Here is a 21,572-nt window from a genome sequence, read left to right as displayed (position 1 = left end):
GTCAAATGTCTCACTGCGATGATGCTCGATGACAGGAATAACCTTTTTGGAAGAGAGCGGTTAAGATAGACCGGCTGCCATTAAGTGACCAATTAGCTCCCACCCCTGAGACGCGGCTGAAATGCTACGACGACGCAGCGGTCGCCCTGCGCCGATGGAAGGCTGTTTTAGTCTGATGGCTAGCGATGGTAGCCTCGGGGTCAAAGCGTTGCAGCCAAACGGCTAGATAGCGTCTCTCTTAGGACACGGGGAGGGACGACACAATGATATAAATCAACTTCTTGCATCGGCGCCCCCTTCTTTGTTACCTCTGCTGCAGCCGGCTCGTGTCAAACACCGGAGGGGGAAGTCAAGGTGCAGCGTCTCTCGTAGCTTTTAAAATAAATGTCATACCGCGCTCGTGCACGACGGAAGTTTTATCGGACGGTGTTTTTCAGCACGTCGCAATGAGCATGTCTGCACAAATGTCCGTCTCAACAAAGATCTGATGTCATTTAAATTTAATCAGTTTATTCATATTAATAATATCATCTATCATCAGGGCGGCTAAGCTAACACAATGCATTTTCAAACTCATTTTATTGCACAGAGAGGGAGAGCTAAGATAAAGAGTGTTCATTTGAGTATTGCTGACCTAAAGAGTACTGACGTTTATTTACAGACGTTCTTTCTCACTTGCCGTTAGTACCAGACAATTGCAGAGACCAAAATATTATCTGGACAATATTGGCGTTTTTTTTTTTTTTGTTTGTTTGTTTTTTTTAATGTGTGCTGTTGTTTTCTTAGTATCACCTAGATCTTTGCAAAAAAAAAAAAAAAAAAGTTTTTTTTTGTTTTAAAAGGTTTCTCTCAGCTAAACGCTCAATTGGAAATTGATAAATTAATAAATTCACTGAAATTATCCATAACTGACAGATATCTTCTTCTGTCATCTTCATTTTCTTCATCTAAAATATTTACTACAGAGGGAAAGAAGAACACCTTGGTAGACTTTTTTTTTTTTTTTCAATCAATCCTTTGCATTTATTATTTTGCATGTATTTCATTAAACAGAGCTTTGCCTCCGTGTCCACCATGTACTGCCAATGGATCGTCATTTGAACAAAACTTTTTATTTTTTAGAGAAGATATACACCATACGCTCTAGACATCATCTCAAGTTGTAAATCATTGATTCGGCTCATCTACTTAAAACAAGGAGAGGAATCACTCCGAACCGATTGCTTCAAATATAGCTTCAATGTTTGTTTTGTTTTCTTGGGCATATGTTGAAAGAGATAACGAGACAAAGGTCAGACAACCGTTAACACCATCACTTTGCTTGTTTCCTAATCAGGCTGAAAACAAATCCCCGATGAATGACTTTCTTGTCGTTCCCTCCCTCCGTCTTTGTCTCCCTGTGATCACCATGTACACTAAGTGGGATGGCTAATAAGTCCCCACTGGGTTACATGGCTGGATCCCAGCTAATCACGTTTTGGGACGGGATCTTCAAAGAGTGTCCCTTGTCTGATGCTAATCCGGGCCAAGCGAGGGCCCTGTTAGATGGATGAGTGTGCGCTTTGGTTTTGTTGGCTCTCCGTCCGAAACCCCCGCCTTATTTTCCGATCGGCACGAGAGCGAGTGTGTTAAAATGTGACACAGACTCCCCTTCTGATATTGCCGACATTATCTTTTTTCCCCCGACTAATCCGATTTTATCCATGACTTTGAATCGTCGTTAGGCTCGAGGTGTAACAGAGGTAAAAATGTTGAATTTCGTCACAGGTTTTTGGGAATAAATACTAATGATTGTATTTTAAAGTAACACGGAACGGGATAACTGAGCAAACTTTTGCTTTTTGACTGCAAAAGAGACGCTTGATGCTTTTTTTGTTAAAACATGCTGCACTAAACTGCAACAGCATCACAGCAAATGAATCAGGTATTTTTCTTTATGGAACCGTTGGACTCAAAATTCTCCATAGCTAGAATCTAAACACAGATGGCAAACAGATGCAATAATAATTCCTGATTTGACAGCTGAATGCTATGTGTGCTAGTAAAAGTAGCCGATTTCTTTTTGTCTACAACATTTGAAAATTTAGTTCAACCTGAATTTTGTGTCTTTTCTAATCTAAATGTTGTTGCATGCGTCTGTTTGTCTGTCTTTATGGTCAACCAGTTGATGGTTGCTGATGTCATTTCTGGTGCACAGATGGAGATTTAAACAAATAAGCCAACTATTCTCACTTCTACCTTTTTATCCATACTCATGCAGCACAGTTTTCCAATCTTTCTACAGGCTCCAGCAATAAAACTAAAATAACTACTACTACTAATAATGATAATAATAATAAATAAATAAGAAATTATATCTATATTACAGATAAATTAATATACATATATATTTTTTTCCTTTCTTTCTACAGGTTTCAGCAATAAAATTAACTTGAATTTATTGTATTCCAGTTATATTCCAGTTATTATCATTATTACAATGCTAAATTTTAATAATAATAATAATTATGATAAAATACGGAATGCAATAAAATACTTTTAACATATATATATATATATATATGTATATACAGGACTGTCTCAGAAAATTAGAATATTGTGATAAAGTTCTTTATCCTCTGTAATGCAATTAAAAAAGCAAAAATAACTTAACATGACATTCTAATATTTTGAGATAGGATTTTTGAGTTTTCTTGGGGTGTGTACCATAATCAGCAATATAAAAATAACAAAACACTTGCAATATTTCAGTTGATTTGTAATGAATCCAGAATGTATGACATTTGTGTTTTTGTAATTGCATTACAGAAGATAAAGAACTTTATCACAATATTCTAATTTTTTGAGACAGTCCTGTACACATATATATATATATATATATATATATATATATATATATATATATATATATATATATATATATATAATTCAAACATCAGTGGAAAAAGTATTTTTGTCTCCCGATCCATTTCATGAATTTAATTCGAAGTATATATTCATGCCTAAATTTGCTGCAAGCAAAAGATATGTAAAGCAGAGGCATCGAATCGTTACATGTGCAAGGCTTTCCCTTCTAGATCTGTTTATCTTCTGCTCTTTTCCTTCAAAAATATATCCAGGCGGGGGGGGGGGGTGAATTTGTTATCATTTACTATGATTTAAAATAATTTACAATTACTCCCAAACTAATTTTACCGCTTAACCTCTTGGTTGATTTTCACCTCCACGGGGGGATAAACAACAGTTATAGAATAAAATTCCCCAGAACGCAGGTGGATAGAAATACAGAAAAAAAAAAAAAAAATACAGCGGTAAAGCACCACTTGAACAGCCTTCTTGTTTTATTATGGTTGTTGTTGCTATTGTTGTTCATATTTTTACACATTTTCAGATTTGCTGCCCTGTTGAGCAGTGTGTCAAACCTCACCTCTCAGGTTGATGGACATTTTAACAGAAGTGGCCCATCAGAATTCAACATGTGCACAAACTCATGGCGTTTCTTGCAAATCCAGAGACGCATCTGAGGAAAAAGTCAGACAGGAGCTATTTCTTTTACTCAAAGCGCAAAAGACCTCTCGCGCGAACCCTAAAACTCCTACTGGAATCTTCCATATCGAGTGACCGCGCGGGGTTTGAGATGCCGAGCACATTCCTTCAGTATCTCTGGGTTGAGTCACACAGGGGCCGGCCGTTGTTATTCTTTATTTCAATTCCCATCATCGGTTGAAAATGCGTCGCTTGTGTACGTGCATTCTTGTCGGATCGCTGTTCCCGATTAAGGGAATACGAGCCTTTCTTCCGTTCTTCCGTAGAGTCACTCGCTGTCGTCGGAGAACGGTCGGGGTTGAGTATGGATAGGATCTTCATTGATCAAAACATTGGGGGATGGGCCAAAAACGGAACAGCCGGAGTGAGCCGACTATGGTAATGCTCTAACTGATCGATTAGAGGGATGTGCATTTGATGCACAAGAGCGCTCCGATAAATCCCCCATCCTATCCTTGCTCACAGTGAATTGTCTTTGATTCTTCAACACGACTGAGACTTGCACTGAATACCAAATAGTCGCCGTGGACTAATATCAAAAAAGTGCATGAATTATGTAAAAGAAAAAAAAAAAGTAAGACAAAATTGGAGGAATCATTTGCTTCTTTTGTCATTAGAACCACTCATGGTTCTGTAAAGTACCAAGCTTGTCTAAACACGTCTGTATTTAAATTTGTGTACATCCAAAAGAAAATCGGACGTGAAAAGAAGGAAACCGCTGAGCCGAATCTGATTTTTCAACAATTTTGCAACCTTAGGATCGAGCGGCGGCTGAAAATGTGCGTTAATGGAGAACGCGAACCTATCAGTCAAATGTGTTTGTTGAAATAGAGGTTTGGAAAAAAAATCCGCACAACCAAAAGCGCTCCAAAAATTAACAATTTATTTTACATATAGTGCGGAAATGTAGATGCTAACAAGAAATATGTGTGTCATTGTGGCGCCAAAGGGAATGATCATGTCATTGATTCCCTCCTTTTTTTTTATTTATTAATTTATATTTTTTTTTATTTGCTTGATTTCTGTACCGTATCTTAGATTAATTCTCGTTATTTTTGGCGTGCAGATTTTTTTCCGAACCTTTTTTTGATCCAGCACCCATCCCTAACTGGGCAGGGGACGTGCTCGTTTTTTTTTTTATTTTATTTTATTTTTTTTTTTATTTTTCTAGCTCTTTGTTGAAAACCGACCTAAAACGAACGGGTGTAACGAACGAAAGATTTGAAATTGAGCGAAGATGACTCTCACTTGGTCCAAGACGAGAATATTTAGAGTGGATTTAAAGGGAGATCAAACAATGCCGATCCAAAAAGAAAGAGAGCGCTCACACACACTCTTAGATCATGTTGCTTCGTAAAATGTTTTTTTAAATAACGTTGTTGAGTCAGGCGTTCGCCAAGAAAGGCCTTCCGGTCCGGAAAATATATTCTTTTCTCTTTATTAACATGAAGTTCCTGTTTCTTGCCTGTGCGTCCGATTTTCCGTCACTTAACCGACTTTTGTTTTGTCGAAGTATTTTGCAGATGCTGTGTACGTAGTACAATATTTGTGACGAGCCTTTCACGACCACCGCATCTCAAAATAGTAGCGTTTCTATGCTTCGCCTACCCGTATTGTTGGATTGACTACTTTTGCGGTTTGAAGAGAAGAATACTTGACTGAAAGAAAAAAAAAACATCGATATCCCCCTCTATGATTCAGTCTTTTATAAGAAGCTATTTTCGTGGGTTTAAACTATACAATCAGAAAAATACCCGGCACCGCTCAGTCTGAATTTTCTTGTGAAACTAGGTTATGTTTCTTGGAAAAGACTTTAAAATATAACATTTTTCAACACTTTCAGGATTAAAAGAGAAACGCCATTCAGCCCCGTTGTATATTAGCAGAAGAGATGACTCATGGTGGTATGAGAGTTCAAGGAGGCTGGACGAAGTGGGCGGACGGTTTCGCTTCTCAGCGGCGAAAGTAGTTTTGTCTAGTTTGGTGTAAAAAGGTAAAGACGGAAAAGCTCGTCCGAAAGCCCGATGCCGTTCGGTCGATCGCTACGCCAGCGCGATTAAACCCCTTGTCAACGTACGAAGGGTCACTGTTGCACTCTTGTGGGGAATCTCCGTCACAGGTAATTTAAGAACGGTATACAAAACATACATTTCCCTCCGGTTCGCGTGAGAGGACTTTCATCGTGAAATGCTATGTTTGCTTCGGGGTTTGGGGCCGAAGTCAGACATAATTAGTTGAATTGGATTTGGTCAAAACAAGTCTGGAGTCATCAGATTCATGAACTCTGGCAGATTAAATGTTCCCTCTGGCCTTTATAGAGACTTTCACAAAATATAAATGTGTGTGTGTTGTTTTTTTTTTCCTCACACCACATGTTTCCTGAAATATTGTATTGATTTGGGAAATGTTTTTCTGTTATCTGAAATGTTGTTTTGCCCAGAGCCAGCTTTGTATACTATGGAGAAATAACTTTATAAATTATATTTTGAACTCAATATATCCCTATTGTGACTTGATAACCTACATAAAACAACACAGGGAACATAATAAGCCATCTTGCCTTGGAATGAGCTTTTTTATTTTTGCCAGTAAGTTCATCATCAGCCTGATGAGGTAAAGATGACCACCAAAGCCATTAGAGTTTCATTCGGTGCAGCCAAAGGATTAGTCGGACGGGATTAACACGGTAAAAAGGGGCCATAAATATACAACACACTCCCTCCCGCTTTTCCTTCCTGTATCTGCTGGATTTGTCCTGGACGTAACCAAGGGCATTTTTTTCCAGACGGGAAGTTGAACAGGCTCCTTGTTGAGCCGCATTTTGTAATAACAGTGCATTTTGTAATAAACGTCCAAAATGTAATAACTTTTTCGTTTCATTTTGTAATAAAACCGCATTTTGTAATAAACTGCCGCATTTTGTAAATGCACACAAAATGCACTTGCAACTTTTTTTTATATTCTTGTGGGGAATTCTACTTTTTTATATTTTATATTCTACATTACATCTTCCCATTAACTATGTGTATGTTCTATGTCTTCTGTCGTCAACTTGTAAAGCGTCTTTGTGTACCTTGAAAAGCGCTATACAAATCTTATGTATTATTATTATTATTATTATTATTTTGGATGTTTATTACAAAACGCACCGCTATTACAAAATGCGGCTCAACATCCTCTTAAATTCCCATGCGTTTACATTATACGTTGCAATCAGTGACGTGCGTTGAGGTTCATGGCTGGTGAGGCACTGATGTCATCAGTCAGATTTACAAATATATGAACCCTACGGAGTAGCTTATTCACCATTTTATTGACAGCAGTTAACGTGTTTTGTTTAAAATATCATATCAACATTCTTTACATATACAAACTGTAGCATTGAGAAAAGCACATTAAAAAAACAACGTTATTATCTCTTACTTTTACTTATAAATGAAGTCTATGCGGCGCTGAACGGTTTTCCTTTAGCTTAGCATTGTGGATGCTAATGTTGAGTCTTTGCTGTTCATTCAAAGCCAAATCTATCCTGGACATCTTGGATGTTTTTAGCGCGATTTGACTTTTTATGCGAGTGGCCAACCGCTCACGTTCGATTGTCAGAAGTTGAGAAAAGAATGCAGGAAAAGCAGAAAAGGCGCTTTCTTACTGGACATCCACACAGCCGGCCTTTTCGAGTGTACGAACTCTGTTTGAAAAGACCGAGTCTTCCGTCTCCTCCTCTGATGCAAAACCGTTAGCGCCGACGTCGGTCTTCCCTTACTATCATCTCCTGCTTCGACTGAAAGTCCAGTTTAGAAAATTCTCTCAGTTTAGCTATGAAATCCTCCATTTTGGAAATAAAGCCAAGCAAGAGGAAAGAATACCTGGATGGCTGCACTTCACTCGCTAACTGTTTCCGGTAGCTTGCTATTGCAAATTCTATTATTCTTTAGCCGAGTAGTAAAAAGGATCCCTGGGATCACCAGTGCTCCCTACCATGAGGCACCGTCACTGCGTGCCTCACCTAGTTTGTCTTCGCTGCCGCTTTACGATCGCTCGGCACAAGAAAAAGGTTACTGCTGTTAACGAAAAATTTATACACATCAGCAAAAGTATGGAAATATATGGTTCATAAATTAGTGCTTAAAGTGTTTGAACATTTTAATAGTGACATCCAGTGACAGCAATACGGTCTCAGCCGGATAGCATGGCAGCTATTGCGCAATCCATAGGGGACTCCGCCGGCTGCCCCGTCACTGCATGGCTCTTCTTCATATTTAAACGCTAATTTTTTTTTTTTTTCCAGCAATTTAAAAAAAAAAACACTAAAAATTGTGAAGTTAGGTGGAAAAAAACTTTATAATACAAATCACTGAATAAATAGAACCAATCAAATTATTTTTTCATTTTATCTTTTTTTTTCTTTCCATGATGCCAGGTGAGGCCCGGCATCACCTGCCTCTACTGACTGCCCATCACTGGTTGCAATATAGGCCTATATATATATATATATATATATATATATATATATATATATATATATATATATATATATATTTTTTTTTTTTTTTTTTAATTAAATTATTTACACCTTTACGTGGCACCATCCTTTTTAGTGTCATTATAGTGCGAAGGATTTCACGGTGATTTGTTTTCCACGCAACCCTTTCTACAGGGAGGCATTCCCTTCACACACACAACATAGCATGATGAATTTTATAGTTTTTGTCGGAAACAGGTGACACGTTTGCGAATTTGTGCCTGTCCGGGTCGGTTCACTGCCTCCCCCTGCCGCAGGGTTCCGGTTGGAAGTAATCAGCTTGTTGCGACATCTACCATGGTGACGGGACCGCAAACCCCCCCCCCATTAGGGTGTTCAGCTGTGTGAATGGAAGTGATTCATCTCCAGAGGTCTGCTCTTTCTCTTCAGCGTGATCTATCTTTGCTCCTCAGGCAGGCTGCCGGCCCGCAACCCCGTAACATCTCAGTCATTTACGGCGCAGCAGGTGTGCACAGGTATGACGAGTGTGGAGGCGGTAGCGTTGAGTTGGTTTAAATAATTAATTTACTGAGGAAAAGCATAAGAGCTCGCCATCAACCTCAAGTTCGGCCTTTTCTTCATTATTCATTCGTTAAATGACCTTGAAGGGTGTTACGTTACTCGGGAAACTGTAAGAGCAATCAAGGGATGTGAATCGGCAAAGTCGATGTCCTCTGGCTTTCACGGTGTTTTGAGAGTTTGATGCTAACAAGTCCTGCATGTGTCTTGTTATTATTCACTGTACCGTCTTTGAATTTGCATAAAACCAGTAAAATCTATCATTTACTGCACCTTACGTGGCATCATTTAGACACCATACCGTCGCAAAAAATTAATATATGACATCAACGTGGCCACAATACAAATTATGTATTAACATGTTAAAATATCAATATTTAAATATTCAATATGAACGGAGGTTGTTGGTGCAATGAATGAGATGTTACTGAAATTAGCTCAAATGTGGATCCGATCATAGTGTGAAATGAAGTCGTTTAAAACTTTAAAATGTAATATTTTGATCTCAGCAATAGAGAGGGTTTAGTGAGTTGTAATTCAAATTAAGCTCTGGAATCACTATCACACTCTAATATGCTTTTATTCTGATTTTTGCTGATGAATAACCTTCAACTCCCCACCGTAATGCATATTCATGTTGATGTAAACACACTCAACACATGAAGTATCCCTTAACTCCTCTAGTGCACGACTGCCTGCGCGTGTGTGTGTGTGTGTGTATGTTTGTCGGGGGTTGAAGTGGGATCTGCAAATTTCAAGTCCTACAGATTCATCGGCAAGTTACCATGGAGACACTCATTACCATCACCCAATGCAGACCTAGCAAACCCGCGGCTCTTACATTCATATCGAATTTTGTGTTTGTTTGTTTTTTTTTTTTATTGTACGTGTTCGCGTAGCTTGAGTTAAATAACGGTATTTTCGACAAACTCGTATGTGCGTGACGTGAAAAATACCTCATTCTCCAAGTCGGCGCAAGATCATTTTACCAAACAATGTGTCAAGTTTGCTCTCAAAATAGCAAAATGGAAAAAATGTACAGCAAAACAAAAATATGACAATGAAAACGGGATGTTTTTATCAGAGTGGGAGAGTTTATATTTTTTTGTTGAATGTAAATGTAATGGCGAGCCGTTCTGCCTCATATGTCAGTTGGAGGACCAACGGAAACCTGCTTTAAGAAAAGAGAAAATGCACCAATGGAAAAACACTGTCAATATTTGGGTCAACATACTAAATGTCTGCGTTTTTCCACACTTTAACGTGAAATCAAAGCATGGACGTGTTCTGATTAACACCTATGTGAAAGAATTACAAGCCAGATTCGAACATTCATAGTAAATGAAAAAAATATTGTAAATTATGATATTTATGTTTGTGGACTTGGTTGTTGAGTAGACTGGTCTTAGTATTGAGGGAGTCGGTTTCTGTCACGATCATGTCGCTGTGTGACATTTTCAATAAATTTGCCTCTTGGTTGTCCAACCCTTGACCCAATGCATCAAATTAATAATTTAAAGGAGACAAGATATGTTTTGTTTATTTGTGTGCTTAGATGTGTTAGGGTGACGCTCCGCACCATATTTGTTATAATTTATCAAGCAGTTTGACGCCGTATCCCTTCAAAATCAATCCCGACCTGCTAAAAACAGAGAATAATCATCAACATCACACACACACGCATAAAGAAAATCAAATGCACTGAAAAGTAACGTTAATATTCTTTTCACCCCTGGGTTAAATCTCAAATTACCATCTATAAATGCAAAAAACGGACGGCATCTTTTCTCCATTCTCTGTCCTCACGTGGAGTTTAGTCACGCCGTTTTAATGGGACGCGCAATATCTGGAAAAATTCATGGTTCTGATAGGAGAACAAAGAAGACACAAGCTGTGACCGTCCGTATCAGCACAGTTGTTTCTGGTTTGCACTGCGACTGAAGTAAGTCTGCACAACGGGCGGAACAAATCCGATGAATTAGCGAATAAACATGAGCTGGAGTACGCCGTGTCTTTTAGGTCCGCGGGCGAATGACCGACAACAGTAACAATCATCCGGGACCGACCAAAATTAACCGAAGTTTCCGCAGAGCAGTCCGAATATAGGCAGGACCTGCAGCCTAATCTAAAGTTATGACGGACCTTCACCTCTCACAGTGACGGCCAACTGTTATCGCTGCGCCAAATGACCGCCGATTAATCCTGTCGCTCTGCCCCCGCGGCTGAATCAAACCCGAGAAGCTCGATCTCGGAAGGGAAAGTGTGGCGAAAAGTAATAAAAAATAAAAAATAAAACGACCCCGGAAACGACCGCACGTTTCTATCTTGGTCCGTCGAGACTTTTCTTGGGGATTCGTGTCACATCGATTCCATCCGATTTACAAACAGGCCTATTATGACTCATTCGGTGATAGTCAAAGCGAGTATGTTGGAGAATAAACAGGTAATGAATGGTTTACCGGCTGAATGGATACATGAATAGATAAAAGACCAGGTGTTCGTCATCGGCTCTCGGCTGTTTTTTTTTTTTTTTATTTCCACCTGGATGAGAACAAGAATACAATACGGTGATCCTTCGCTATAATGCGGTTTACTTTTCACGGTTTCGCTACTTCACGGATTTGCATCGTGCATTGTGTTCTGCATTCTGATTGGCTGAAAAAGTCACTCCGCTTCTTCTCTACCTGTGCGTCAATAACGTCGCAGTTTAATATGTACACGTACGTAAAACAGCTCGCCAAATTTACATCACGTACGTGCGAATTCTCTTGCAATTTCGAGTTTCTCTAAAAACCCATAATGTTGACAAAACGCTCTGGAGCGACAAAAGCACCTGCGGCAGGGCCCAAAAGGCAGCGGAAGATGCTATCTATCGCAGATAACGTTAAACTTCTGGACATGCTAAGGGAAGCTAAAAGCTATGCGGCTGTAGGTCTATATTACAGAATTAATGAATCTTCCGTTCGTTCCATAAAGAAGGAAGAAAAAAACAAAAGGACGACGGCAGCAATGTATAAAAGGGCATTTAGTTGTATAATAATTGTAAAAAAAAGAAAGATTTCTACTGCATGGATTTTGCCTATCACGGGTTCTTTTTGGAACGTAACCCCCGCGAAAAACAAGGGTATACTGTTTACATAACGGCGTACTTGAAACTTTGAGTGTTATAACTCACTTTTCAAAGACGTCTCACTTCACCCACAGCTTGTAGAAATGTCTAGATTTGGTTTGATTTGTCCGATATTTAAGACGGTTCGATCCTACGCAGATCTCGTCCCTCTTCAGACGTCCTATATCTCCACTAATGACGGAATGACAAACAAATTCTAGCCCGCAGCGCTGCTCCACCAAGCTCACCTTGAATTCTCTGCGTAGATGTCGTCGTGACTGTGAAAAGACAGAGGAGGGTGTTTATGGAGGGTGTTGAGAAAATAAAAAGAGACAACCCTCATCCAATTGCTGATCGTTCAATCTGTGTGATGTTATCTGCGCGACACGCATGCGGTGGGTTCAGATGAATGGTTATGGTGATGAGCTCGGACGTGATCGCAAAGGATGTCACGCCGAAACACGTCGTTTGCCTCGGACCAAACCGTGTTTTTCGGTCATCTGATTGGTTTCGAATGGAATCTTGGAAAATACGCCATTTTTACCGAGTTGACGATTGCATTTGCGTCAGGGTCCGGCTTATTACGAGTCAAGGGAACAAAATTCTACGAAAAATATGTCAGCGAATCCCAGTGACAATGCTGTGGGATAATACTTTAAAATACTCCTGATTTGTATCGTTCTCTTTAAGTGTAATAATACTCCAGTCCTGTGAAGAAATGGCAATTTAATGGTAAATTTTATTCAAAAAAGCTTTTTTTTTAATTTTTTTTTTTTTTCTTTATTATTTCAAAAATAACAACATTTTTATGCAAAAAGCCTACAAAAATCCAGAATATTGTATCCAATGCCGAAATTAATTCCTGCCATAGTTCTATTTTGCATTATGTGTTTGGATTATTCTGCATAAACCACACTGTAAATTCACACACTGGTGTGACACGTTTCAGTGATTTTTTTTTTTTTTTTTTTTTTTTTTGAGAATACTTTATAAATAAACAAGAAATGACTCAGACACTTTTGAAAATGTTTTGGTAATACATTTCAGTGCAGCATGAAAACCATCCTCCACTGAGTCACACTCATCTTTCCCCTCGCCAATAATGGACAAGCAGGCTGCAATGGAGTGTGTGTGCGTGTTTTAAAACAATTAAAACAAATGAAAAACATATCTGTCTCAAATTGAAAAGAAGCGGCGGTAACCGATGAGACCCTGCGAGAATCATATATCTAAAAATCACCCCACGGTGAATTGTCATGAATGATCACAATTGCGACGCGTAGAGTGTTTTCAATGGACCGGCGCTTTCCATCTGTTGCCGTCTTCTGTGTGTGTTTTTGTAACGATACGAACATCAAGATGTGACAATTTTGAGAGAGAACTGCCTGAGGAGAGTGCAGATGTCAGCTCAAGCACAGCTCTGTCTATCCAGAGAGTCTGATTTCCTGCTTCAGATTTGCTCAAATGGTCCCCCAAATACATCACCACACAACCTGTCTGGAGGAAACAGACTCCTGTTGGCATGGCAACCATATAGGGCCGTTTAATTTTCGCGATAAGCGACGCTAACGACACGTGACAATAATATTCAAACGGACGACTACGCCTTTCAAGCTGTAACCATGGCGATCCTTTTTTTTTTTTTTTTTTTTGGTGAATTATGTTTCTCCTTTTTTTTTTTTTTTTTTTTTTCCCCCCTCTATGTACTTAAGGTCGAGCAATACATCAAACCTCAAAAGCATATCCAGCACAGACGCGCATGCAAGGTCTCTCCGAATGTTGCTCGTGAGCAAACTGTGATTTATTTTCAGAACCTAAAAACATCACGGGCAGGAAGACACACTCAACTCAACCCCCCGTAGTCTACTGATGTCTCCCCATTTGTCACGGTCACTGTGTCTCCGACCACGTCTGCGCTGACAGCACTGCCAATTATTACAAAAAAAATTATGCAAATCTCCCATCATGCTCGTCAGCGCTTCTCTGTTGGGCCCGTGCTCAGCAAGCTGCCCTTTGAGCTAAATTCATTTCATTCATAGTTAATTTTCAGGTTGCTGCCTGCACAATTAAATGCAAGTATCTCTCCCACAGATGTATCCACAAAGGCACAGCCTTTGCCGCTTTTAAATTCTAAATTATACAATAAAACACTTCTTCTTAATGCACCCCTCATTGTCTAAACACTTTCAACATGAATTCCCTGTGAAATGATGGAGCTATGTTTAAACATGATTTTTTTTTTTTTTTTTTTTTTTTTTTTTTTTTTTTTTTTTTTTTATAAATAATGGGCTTTGTTGAATGCCAAGGGTAAACACGGCAGTTTTGTTTTGACCTTAAGGCTGCTTTGTGGCTCCATCGCGCACGAGCCGGAAGGCGTGGGTGTTTAAGGGTCGGGGAAAAGGGGGTCACTCCCGAAGGTCTGCTCAAGCTCGCATGTGCATGTGAAATCCGTTGCACGATGACATCTAAATGGAGTTCCTTCGGCCTTGTTGAGCCGCTTTTTGTTATAAAAGTCCAAAATGTAATAACTTTTTCATTTCATTTTGTAATAAACTGCCCCAACGCATTTTGTAATAAATTTTGCCGCATTATGTAATAGATTATTACATATTGAGAGGATTACTGCAAAATGCAATTGCAACTTTTTTTATTCTCTTGGAAATGTAATAACATGGTGCAATATGTAATATCAATTCTAAAGCATAGTTAAGTTTTTTGTTAATTGTATTTTATTTTACTTTAAAGTATTTGTAAAAGCTAGGCCTATTATCACAGTATTAGCCTAGTAGCAGTACTTAGCAAGTACTATCAGTACACTATTCAACATATCATGCGAGACGGACTATATTTGTCCCTGTTGAGCCGCATTTTGTAATAACGGTGCATTTTGTAATAATCGTCCAAAATCTAATTACCTTTTTCATTTCATTTTGTAATAAAGCTGCATTTTGTAATAAACTGCTGCATTTTGTAATAAACTGCCCCAATGCATTTTGTAATAAATTGTGCCGCATTATGTAATAAATTATTGTGTTTTGAGAAGATTATTACAAAATTCACTTGCAATTTTTTTTATTCTCTAGGAAATGTAATGACATGGAATTTATAGAATATTCTCTGTTAATGCAACCTCTGAATAGTGTACTGATGGTAATTGCTAAGTACTGCTACTAGGCTAATACAGTGATACTAATAATAGGCCTAGCTTTTACAAATACTTTAAAGTAAAATACAATTAACAAACAAATAAACTATGCTCTAGAATTGTTATTACATAATGCACCATGTTATTACATTTCCTCGAGAATAAAAAAAGTTGCAAGTGCATTTTGTAATAATCTTCTCAAATTGTAATAACTTATTACATAATGCGGCAAAATTTATCGCAAAATGCGTTGGGGCAGTATATTAAAAAAATGCGGCTTTATTACAAAATGAAATGAAACAGTTACTACATTTTGGACGTTTATTACAAAACGCACCATTATTCCAAAATGCGTCTCAACAGGCCCTAAACCGCGAGTGCAGGTGCTTCACCTGTAGGGAACGGACTAAAGAAGGGGTACAAAAGGAAAAAGGAGAATGATCACTTGGAGGAGTGCGGGATTATGGTTACTAAGGCTACAGCATGCTGCTCTGCTACATAGGGAGGGTCTTGGTGGAAGGTCAGACGGCTGAGGTACAACCAACTAAATCAACTCTGAAGTACGAGGTCCCCAGCGGCGTTGGGGTTGAGGAAATGTAGTTGTTTGGGTTTGCTCGGGAAAAACATAGATTGTTGCTTGGAATAGGACCTCGCGCTCACCGTGGCTTATAGTGAACCCTCTGGGCTGTAAATCCGTTTGATACGCCACATAAAAGGGGATAAAAGATGTACAAGGAGATGAGGAGCCAAGTATACAAGATAAGAGTTCTTTTTCGTGAGTTGTACGCTTTGAAAACGTCCCCCCCCCACCCCCACCCTCCGGGGACGGGGGGGCACCCGGCACCTGCGAGACCCCTATGTTAGAGCCCCGACCCGTGTTAAGCTCTTCCTTCTTCCAGTTGTCACCGGGGCTGAAATTCTCCGGAGCTCTTTCCATGATGTCTGTATCCTATGACGTTTGGTAAACAGACTGGCAGCTTAAGCTGTTCAGAGACAGGAATGATGCAACATAAATTTCAAGGCAAGGATTGTCTGTCTCTCTTCTCACCGACACACACAAACACACATACAAACACAACAGGGGGAAAATCAATAGCCTTTAAAGAGTCGGTCAATGCAGAAACTAATAGCTAACAAACCCAATGCTGTAAAATCATCGCCGGCTCTTTGTGCACAGTGAACATAATGTCAAAGAATTGTGCTCAAGCACATGTTGGCTCTTTGTGACCCGCGCCGCATCACAGAGGGGCCGTGTTGATCAAAACAATTCGTGCTCGCAGGGGCCGCATTTGTTGCTGCAGGGTTTTCATCAAAGATGTGCCGTCACGGGTCCGGGTGATAGGACTGTAAACATATCTATTTTGCAATAAAGCACATTTTCAGTGTATAAGGTGCCTGAAAAGAATGTGGCATCTATGGTGGATTAACCGACCGTAAATTTACTACTGTCATGTTTTACAAAAATAGCATTACATATTCCTCAAAGACTGAGCTTAGCATGAACTGCTAATCATTTACCCTGTGTGTTCCTCAACACGTCGCACAGAAAACAGCTGTATTTTCTAATATCATTTCAGATCACGTGCATTATAATAGTTTCAATGCAGCGGTGCGTAGCTGATTGGGTTTATGCAAAAATGCCACCAGAGAGGTTATAATTTGGTCCCATTTACTGAAGTAACATGTGCAGTACAGGTATAATTGCTAAGTTTAGGATGAAAATGAAAATATATTAATATGTAAAATGATTTTGAATAAAAATTAAATATAGGTAAATATATATCTATTTTTTTTATTTAAAATGTATCGAATGTTGAGTTATTTAATTTTATCATAAATATATTATACTTTATATATATTATGATATAATGTAATTATATAATATTATATAATATAATGTAAATATAATATAAATTATATTAATAATATAATATAATAATATAATGTAATATATAATAATAATTATTATTCTTATTTTATTTTTTATTATTATTTTTAACCATATACATTTATGTTTTTCTGCGTGTCATTTTTTTTTTTTTTGAAAAGTGTGATTTTATCTGACTGGATTAACACTCAATGCAAACCCTGATGATACAACTGTGCTTAAATTTTGGCTTTTGAACAAAAAATAAATAAAAAGGAACCAAAAAACAGCATGTACTGATTTGTAACATTAGAATATTGTGCATTTTTAGTAAGCTATTGACAAACTTTTTGACTAAAAATATTACATATATATGTATGTGCCATGAATATCAAAGATATTTTAGTTTAGCAAGGAGCGTAGTGGCAATACGTGGAAATCCATACATAATAAATCTAAGTATTTTAGATTGTAAAAAAAAAATGAACTTTTATTTTTATTTCCTGTTTCACAGAACACATTAACTACATCAAAACAAATACATGTGTGGATGACTTTGGTGGTTTATGTGATAATATATTCTATTTTAGCTCGAAAAACATCCTAAACTGAATTAAACTGCCGCAGAAAATTGAAAATAATTTAATAGAATTGGAAAAAAAAAAAAGCTGATATGGGAAAAAATGTTCAAAGGTTGATGGAGCTTTTAAACCCAAGTGCCGAATGAAGTCCGGACAGCTCCCCGGTCATACATCGTGAAATGTCTCTCTCTGAAATTCGAATTTCTTGCTAATTCTGTTTTCTGACAACATGTCTAACTTTGCCAGAAAACCTTTGAGGCGAAAACATGCCTTGTGTCTACTGAGAAAAAAATCTGACAAGCTGCTGAAATTCGAAATGAATCGTTAAAAATAAGACACTTGGTTTTTACAAGGTGGGAATTGAAAATCATAAGTGCACGTCATTATTGATAGGAATAAACCACTTTATCATAGCATTTTCCACTATATTTGCCCCTGACAGCTCCCAGATTTAACAAACTCCTCAATCCGAATGGGACTGAATACTGACCAAGAAAATTTAAAAAACTCCCATTTTCGACAGTGACTGGGTAAACATCTGACTAAGCAGCTCTGCATTTAGTGTCATATATTTATATATGTGTGTGTGTATGTATACACATATATACTGCTCAAAAAAAAGGGATCACTAAAATAACACATCCTAGATCTAAATAAATGAAATATTTGTATTAAATACTTTGTTCTTTACATAGTTGAATGTGCTGACAGTAAAATCACACAAAAATGATCAATCAAAATCAAAAGTATTAACCCATGGAGGTCTGGATTTGGAGCCACACTCCAAATTAAAATGGAAAACACATGTCCTTAAAGCAAGTCAAGATGAATCAGTGTTGCTTCCCAAGTGGATAATTTGATTTCCCAGAAGTGTGAATCACTTGGAGTTACATTTTTTAAGCAGTATATCTTAAACAACCTCTACTACTCTGTCCTCTAACTCAGGGCTGGCCAATTATTTTGGCTGTTGGGTCTTACATACATAAACATGTGTACAGTATTGACTGTATGTGTGTGTGTGTGTGTGTGTGTGTGTGTGTGTGTGTATGTGTGTGTGTGTGTGTGTGTGTGTGTGTGTGTGTGTGTATGTGTATAGACACACACACACGTATATCCATATATAGATATATATACACTCACATATATGCATATATACATAAAGATATATATACAAACACACACACACATATATATATACAGATACAGATACAACCACACACATAAGCTTGTATGCATACATATACAAACACACACATATATGCAGATATACAAATATACACACACACACACACACACACATATATATACATATATATATATATATATATATATATATATATATATATATATATATATATATATATATATATATATATATATATTTATATATACGCATGTAGACAGACATATACAAACACACCTATGTGCATATATACATGTATACAAACATACATATATGCATATATACATAAAGATATATATACAAACACACACACACATATATATATACAGATACAGATACAACCACACACATAAGCTTGTATGCATACATATACAAACACACACATATATGCAGATATACAAATATACACACACACACACACACACACATATATATACATATATATATATATATATTTATATATACGCATGTAGACAGACATATACAAACACACCTATGTGCATATATACATGTATACAAACATACATATATGCATATATACATATATACAAAAACACCTATATACATGCATATACAAACACACATATATGCATATATAAATATATACACAAGCACAAATATAAGCATATATATATATATATATAAAATGATATTGTTCTAATTTCAAATGAGATATTGTTTTCAGTGGCTCTATTGACCTTGATTAATAAGTCATGTTTTTACACGTGGTAATGTTATATGTCACTATCTGTTTTTTTTATTGTCATTGTCATTCCTGATGATGTTGTTGTTGTTTTCTATTTATCTGCTGTCTATTCATGGATTTTTTTTTTTTTTGTTGCTTTGCTTTCTCCTGTCTTCTGCCTTTCTATTTATCTGTACATTCATATTTATTTACTTTTTTCTTTTTTTTATACAACTGCTATGCTGCTGTGATAAAGGAATTTTCCCTATGGGGATCAATAAAGTTTATCTTATCTTATAGAAGTCAGTTCTGTTATATATGACATTGAGGCATACATTGAGTTCAGTGTGAGGGGCAAGACATGTAGCTCCGAAACGCTGACGGGGCAACTTCGGTTGCCTTTTTTCATAATTGGGCTCGATCTTCCTCTCGCTGTAAGTTGAGTCGGGGGTCCGTGCAGCCTCACACATCCGAAGAAATCGAGTCTGACCAAGGCAGGTGTCAAAGGCCAGATCCAGATTCCGGCACACAAATTATCGAAGGAGTACCTGTCACGGTTGTACTCGCACTGAGAATTAGAGTCCTGAGTGACACACACACACACACACACACACACACACACACACACCCACAAGGGGAAGTTGATCTTGATCTTTTTTTGGATAGTCATCGGAGGTTCCCGGGATTCCTCGCCAAACACCTGGAACACGTGGGTTCTAAGTTTGAATCCACTCAAGCTCACAGATGGTGAGCGCCGAAACTCCCTCGATCTAAGGTCGATTGCCTTTTGTTTTCCCCTTGTTTGTTGCTGTTTCTTGGATGTTGGCAGGTTTTATTTATATTATTTTTTATATTTTTGTGGGTGGGGGGGGAATCGGAACCGGTTGTCTCTTTAAATCAAACTGCAGTGGTTGATGTGCCCTGGAGCTGAAAATGGTAAGAACCATTTCCACCTCTGCGGCAGGGAGCCGGACCAAACAGGTGCAGCGGAGCGCGTAAAATGCCGTGGTTGGTCACTTGTACTATGTTAGGTTGTGGTCGCCCTGCACCGGAGAAGCAATTTTTGAGTTTCTGTGTATGTATGCATGCATGTGTGTGTGTGTGCGTCCCCCACCCCCATCCCACCTCTCCATGTTGCGCAACTCGGAGAGACATTATTTAATTTCTATTTTCCTGTCTTTTGTTCCATCCGCAGAACTCAGTGGCGGTCGCCTCAATCCATTTACCGCTGGCTGGTGCGCACGTCTCCTCCTCCTCCTCCTCCTCCCCATCCTCATCCTCCTCCTCTTCCTCCTCCTCTCCGTTGCAATCTGTTGATAACTCCACTTGCAAGCTGCAGTTTATTGTGTTTCGCAATGGGAAACTCTTCCCCTGCACGGGGAATTCGTCAAATCTCGCCGACGATGGGAAGCGTAGGAGTGTTTCGACACCAGTTGCTTTCACCAAATTAGGTAAGAGGAAATCCGTTTTTTTTTTTTTTTGAAAAAAAAAAAAAAAAAAAAAACATCTTGCCGGTGATGTCAACGCCGCACTGTAACGCCGCCTCGGACATGTTTACACAGACTGATAGTTCCCCTTCTGCGCAACATGTGGAAACACCAGCCTCCGTGTCTGAGCGTTTTTTTTTGCGTTTTTTTTTCACCGAAATAAACCCAATAAGAGAACATGCCCACGTCGCATTTCACAATCATATCCTATATGATGATGGTAGAGGTGGTGGGAAAGAAGGGGGGGGGGGATTTGACACAACACTATGTCAACTGCAGCAACAACCTGACAATCATGCTTCATCATGCGTGTGGATGCGTGCATGCATGAGTTGTTATTTTTTATTTATTATTTTTTTGTTGTTTTCTCATGTGCACGTCTTCTTCTTACCGTGCCACTTAAACACTTTCCACTCGGTTTGAACGGTTTTTTTTTTTTTTTTATTTTTATTTTTTTTTTTTTTTTTTTTTTTTTTTTCTCCCTTCCTCTTGCAGATGGGTGCAGCCTCGGAAGCGCCGTGCACTCCGTTACTATCGCTCTCAGGCACTTCGCGCTGGGTGTAGACCCCACCGCAGCCTACTGGGATTTTGACCTGCTGGATGGACACGGTGGCTGGAGGGCAGAGGGCTGCCACATAACAGGATCCGGGGGCAACACGACCACCATTCACTGCAGCCACCATAATAACTTTGCCGTGCTCATGGTGAGTAACCAGCTGCGTGGCGGCGGTGTCATTCATTTTTTTTTTTTTTTTTTTTTTTTTTTGCACGCCGATGCCCTCCCTCCACGCATAACGCGTCCTCCACCGCTTAGGGCCACATCACGCATCAAATGTATCTTTTTTTTTTTTTTTCTTTCCTCCCTCTCTCTCCCTCTCTCTCTCTCTCTCCGAAGAATAGCTGGAGTCACGTGTTTTTGAGAAGCCCT

General features: G+C 38.4%; 1 protein-coding gene across 1 annotated transcript in view; it reads left to right on the top strand.

The window, feature by feature from the left end:
* The window catches only part of adgra1b (adhesion G protein-coupled receptor A1b), a 204,943-nt gene that overhangs the window by 124,585 nt on the left and 58,786 nt on the right, over nt 1-21,572 (top strand). The window contains exons 13-14 of the mRNA XM_086164570.1: nt 20,353-20,608; nt 21,140-21,348. Coding sequence (XP_086020696.1) covers nt 20,353-20,608; nt 21,140-21,348 — 465 coding nt within the window. The remainder of the gene's footprint in view (nt 1-20,352; nt 20,609-21,139; nt 21,349-21,572) is intronic.

Source organism: Fistularia commersonii, chromosome 2 (genome assembly GCF_037954325.1).
Source record: "Fistularia commersonii isolate RoL2024-O1a breed Wild chromosome 2, RoL_Fcom_v1.0, whole genome shotgun sequence".
NCBI lineage: Eukaryota > Metazoa > Chordata > Actinopteri > Syngnathiformes > Fistulariidae > Fistularia > Fistularia commersonii.
The sequence above is the reverse complement of the archived record's forward strand: the minus strand, read 5'-3'. Positions and strand labels throughout refer to the sequence as shown.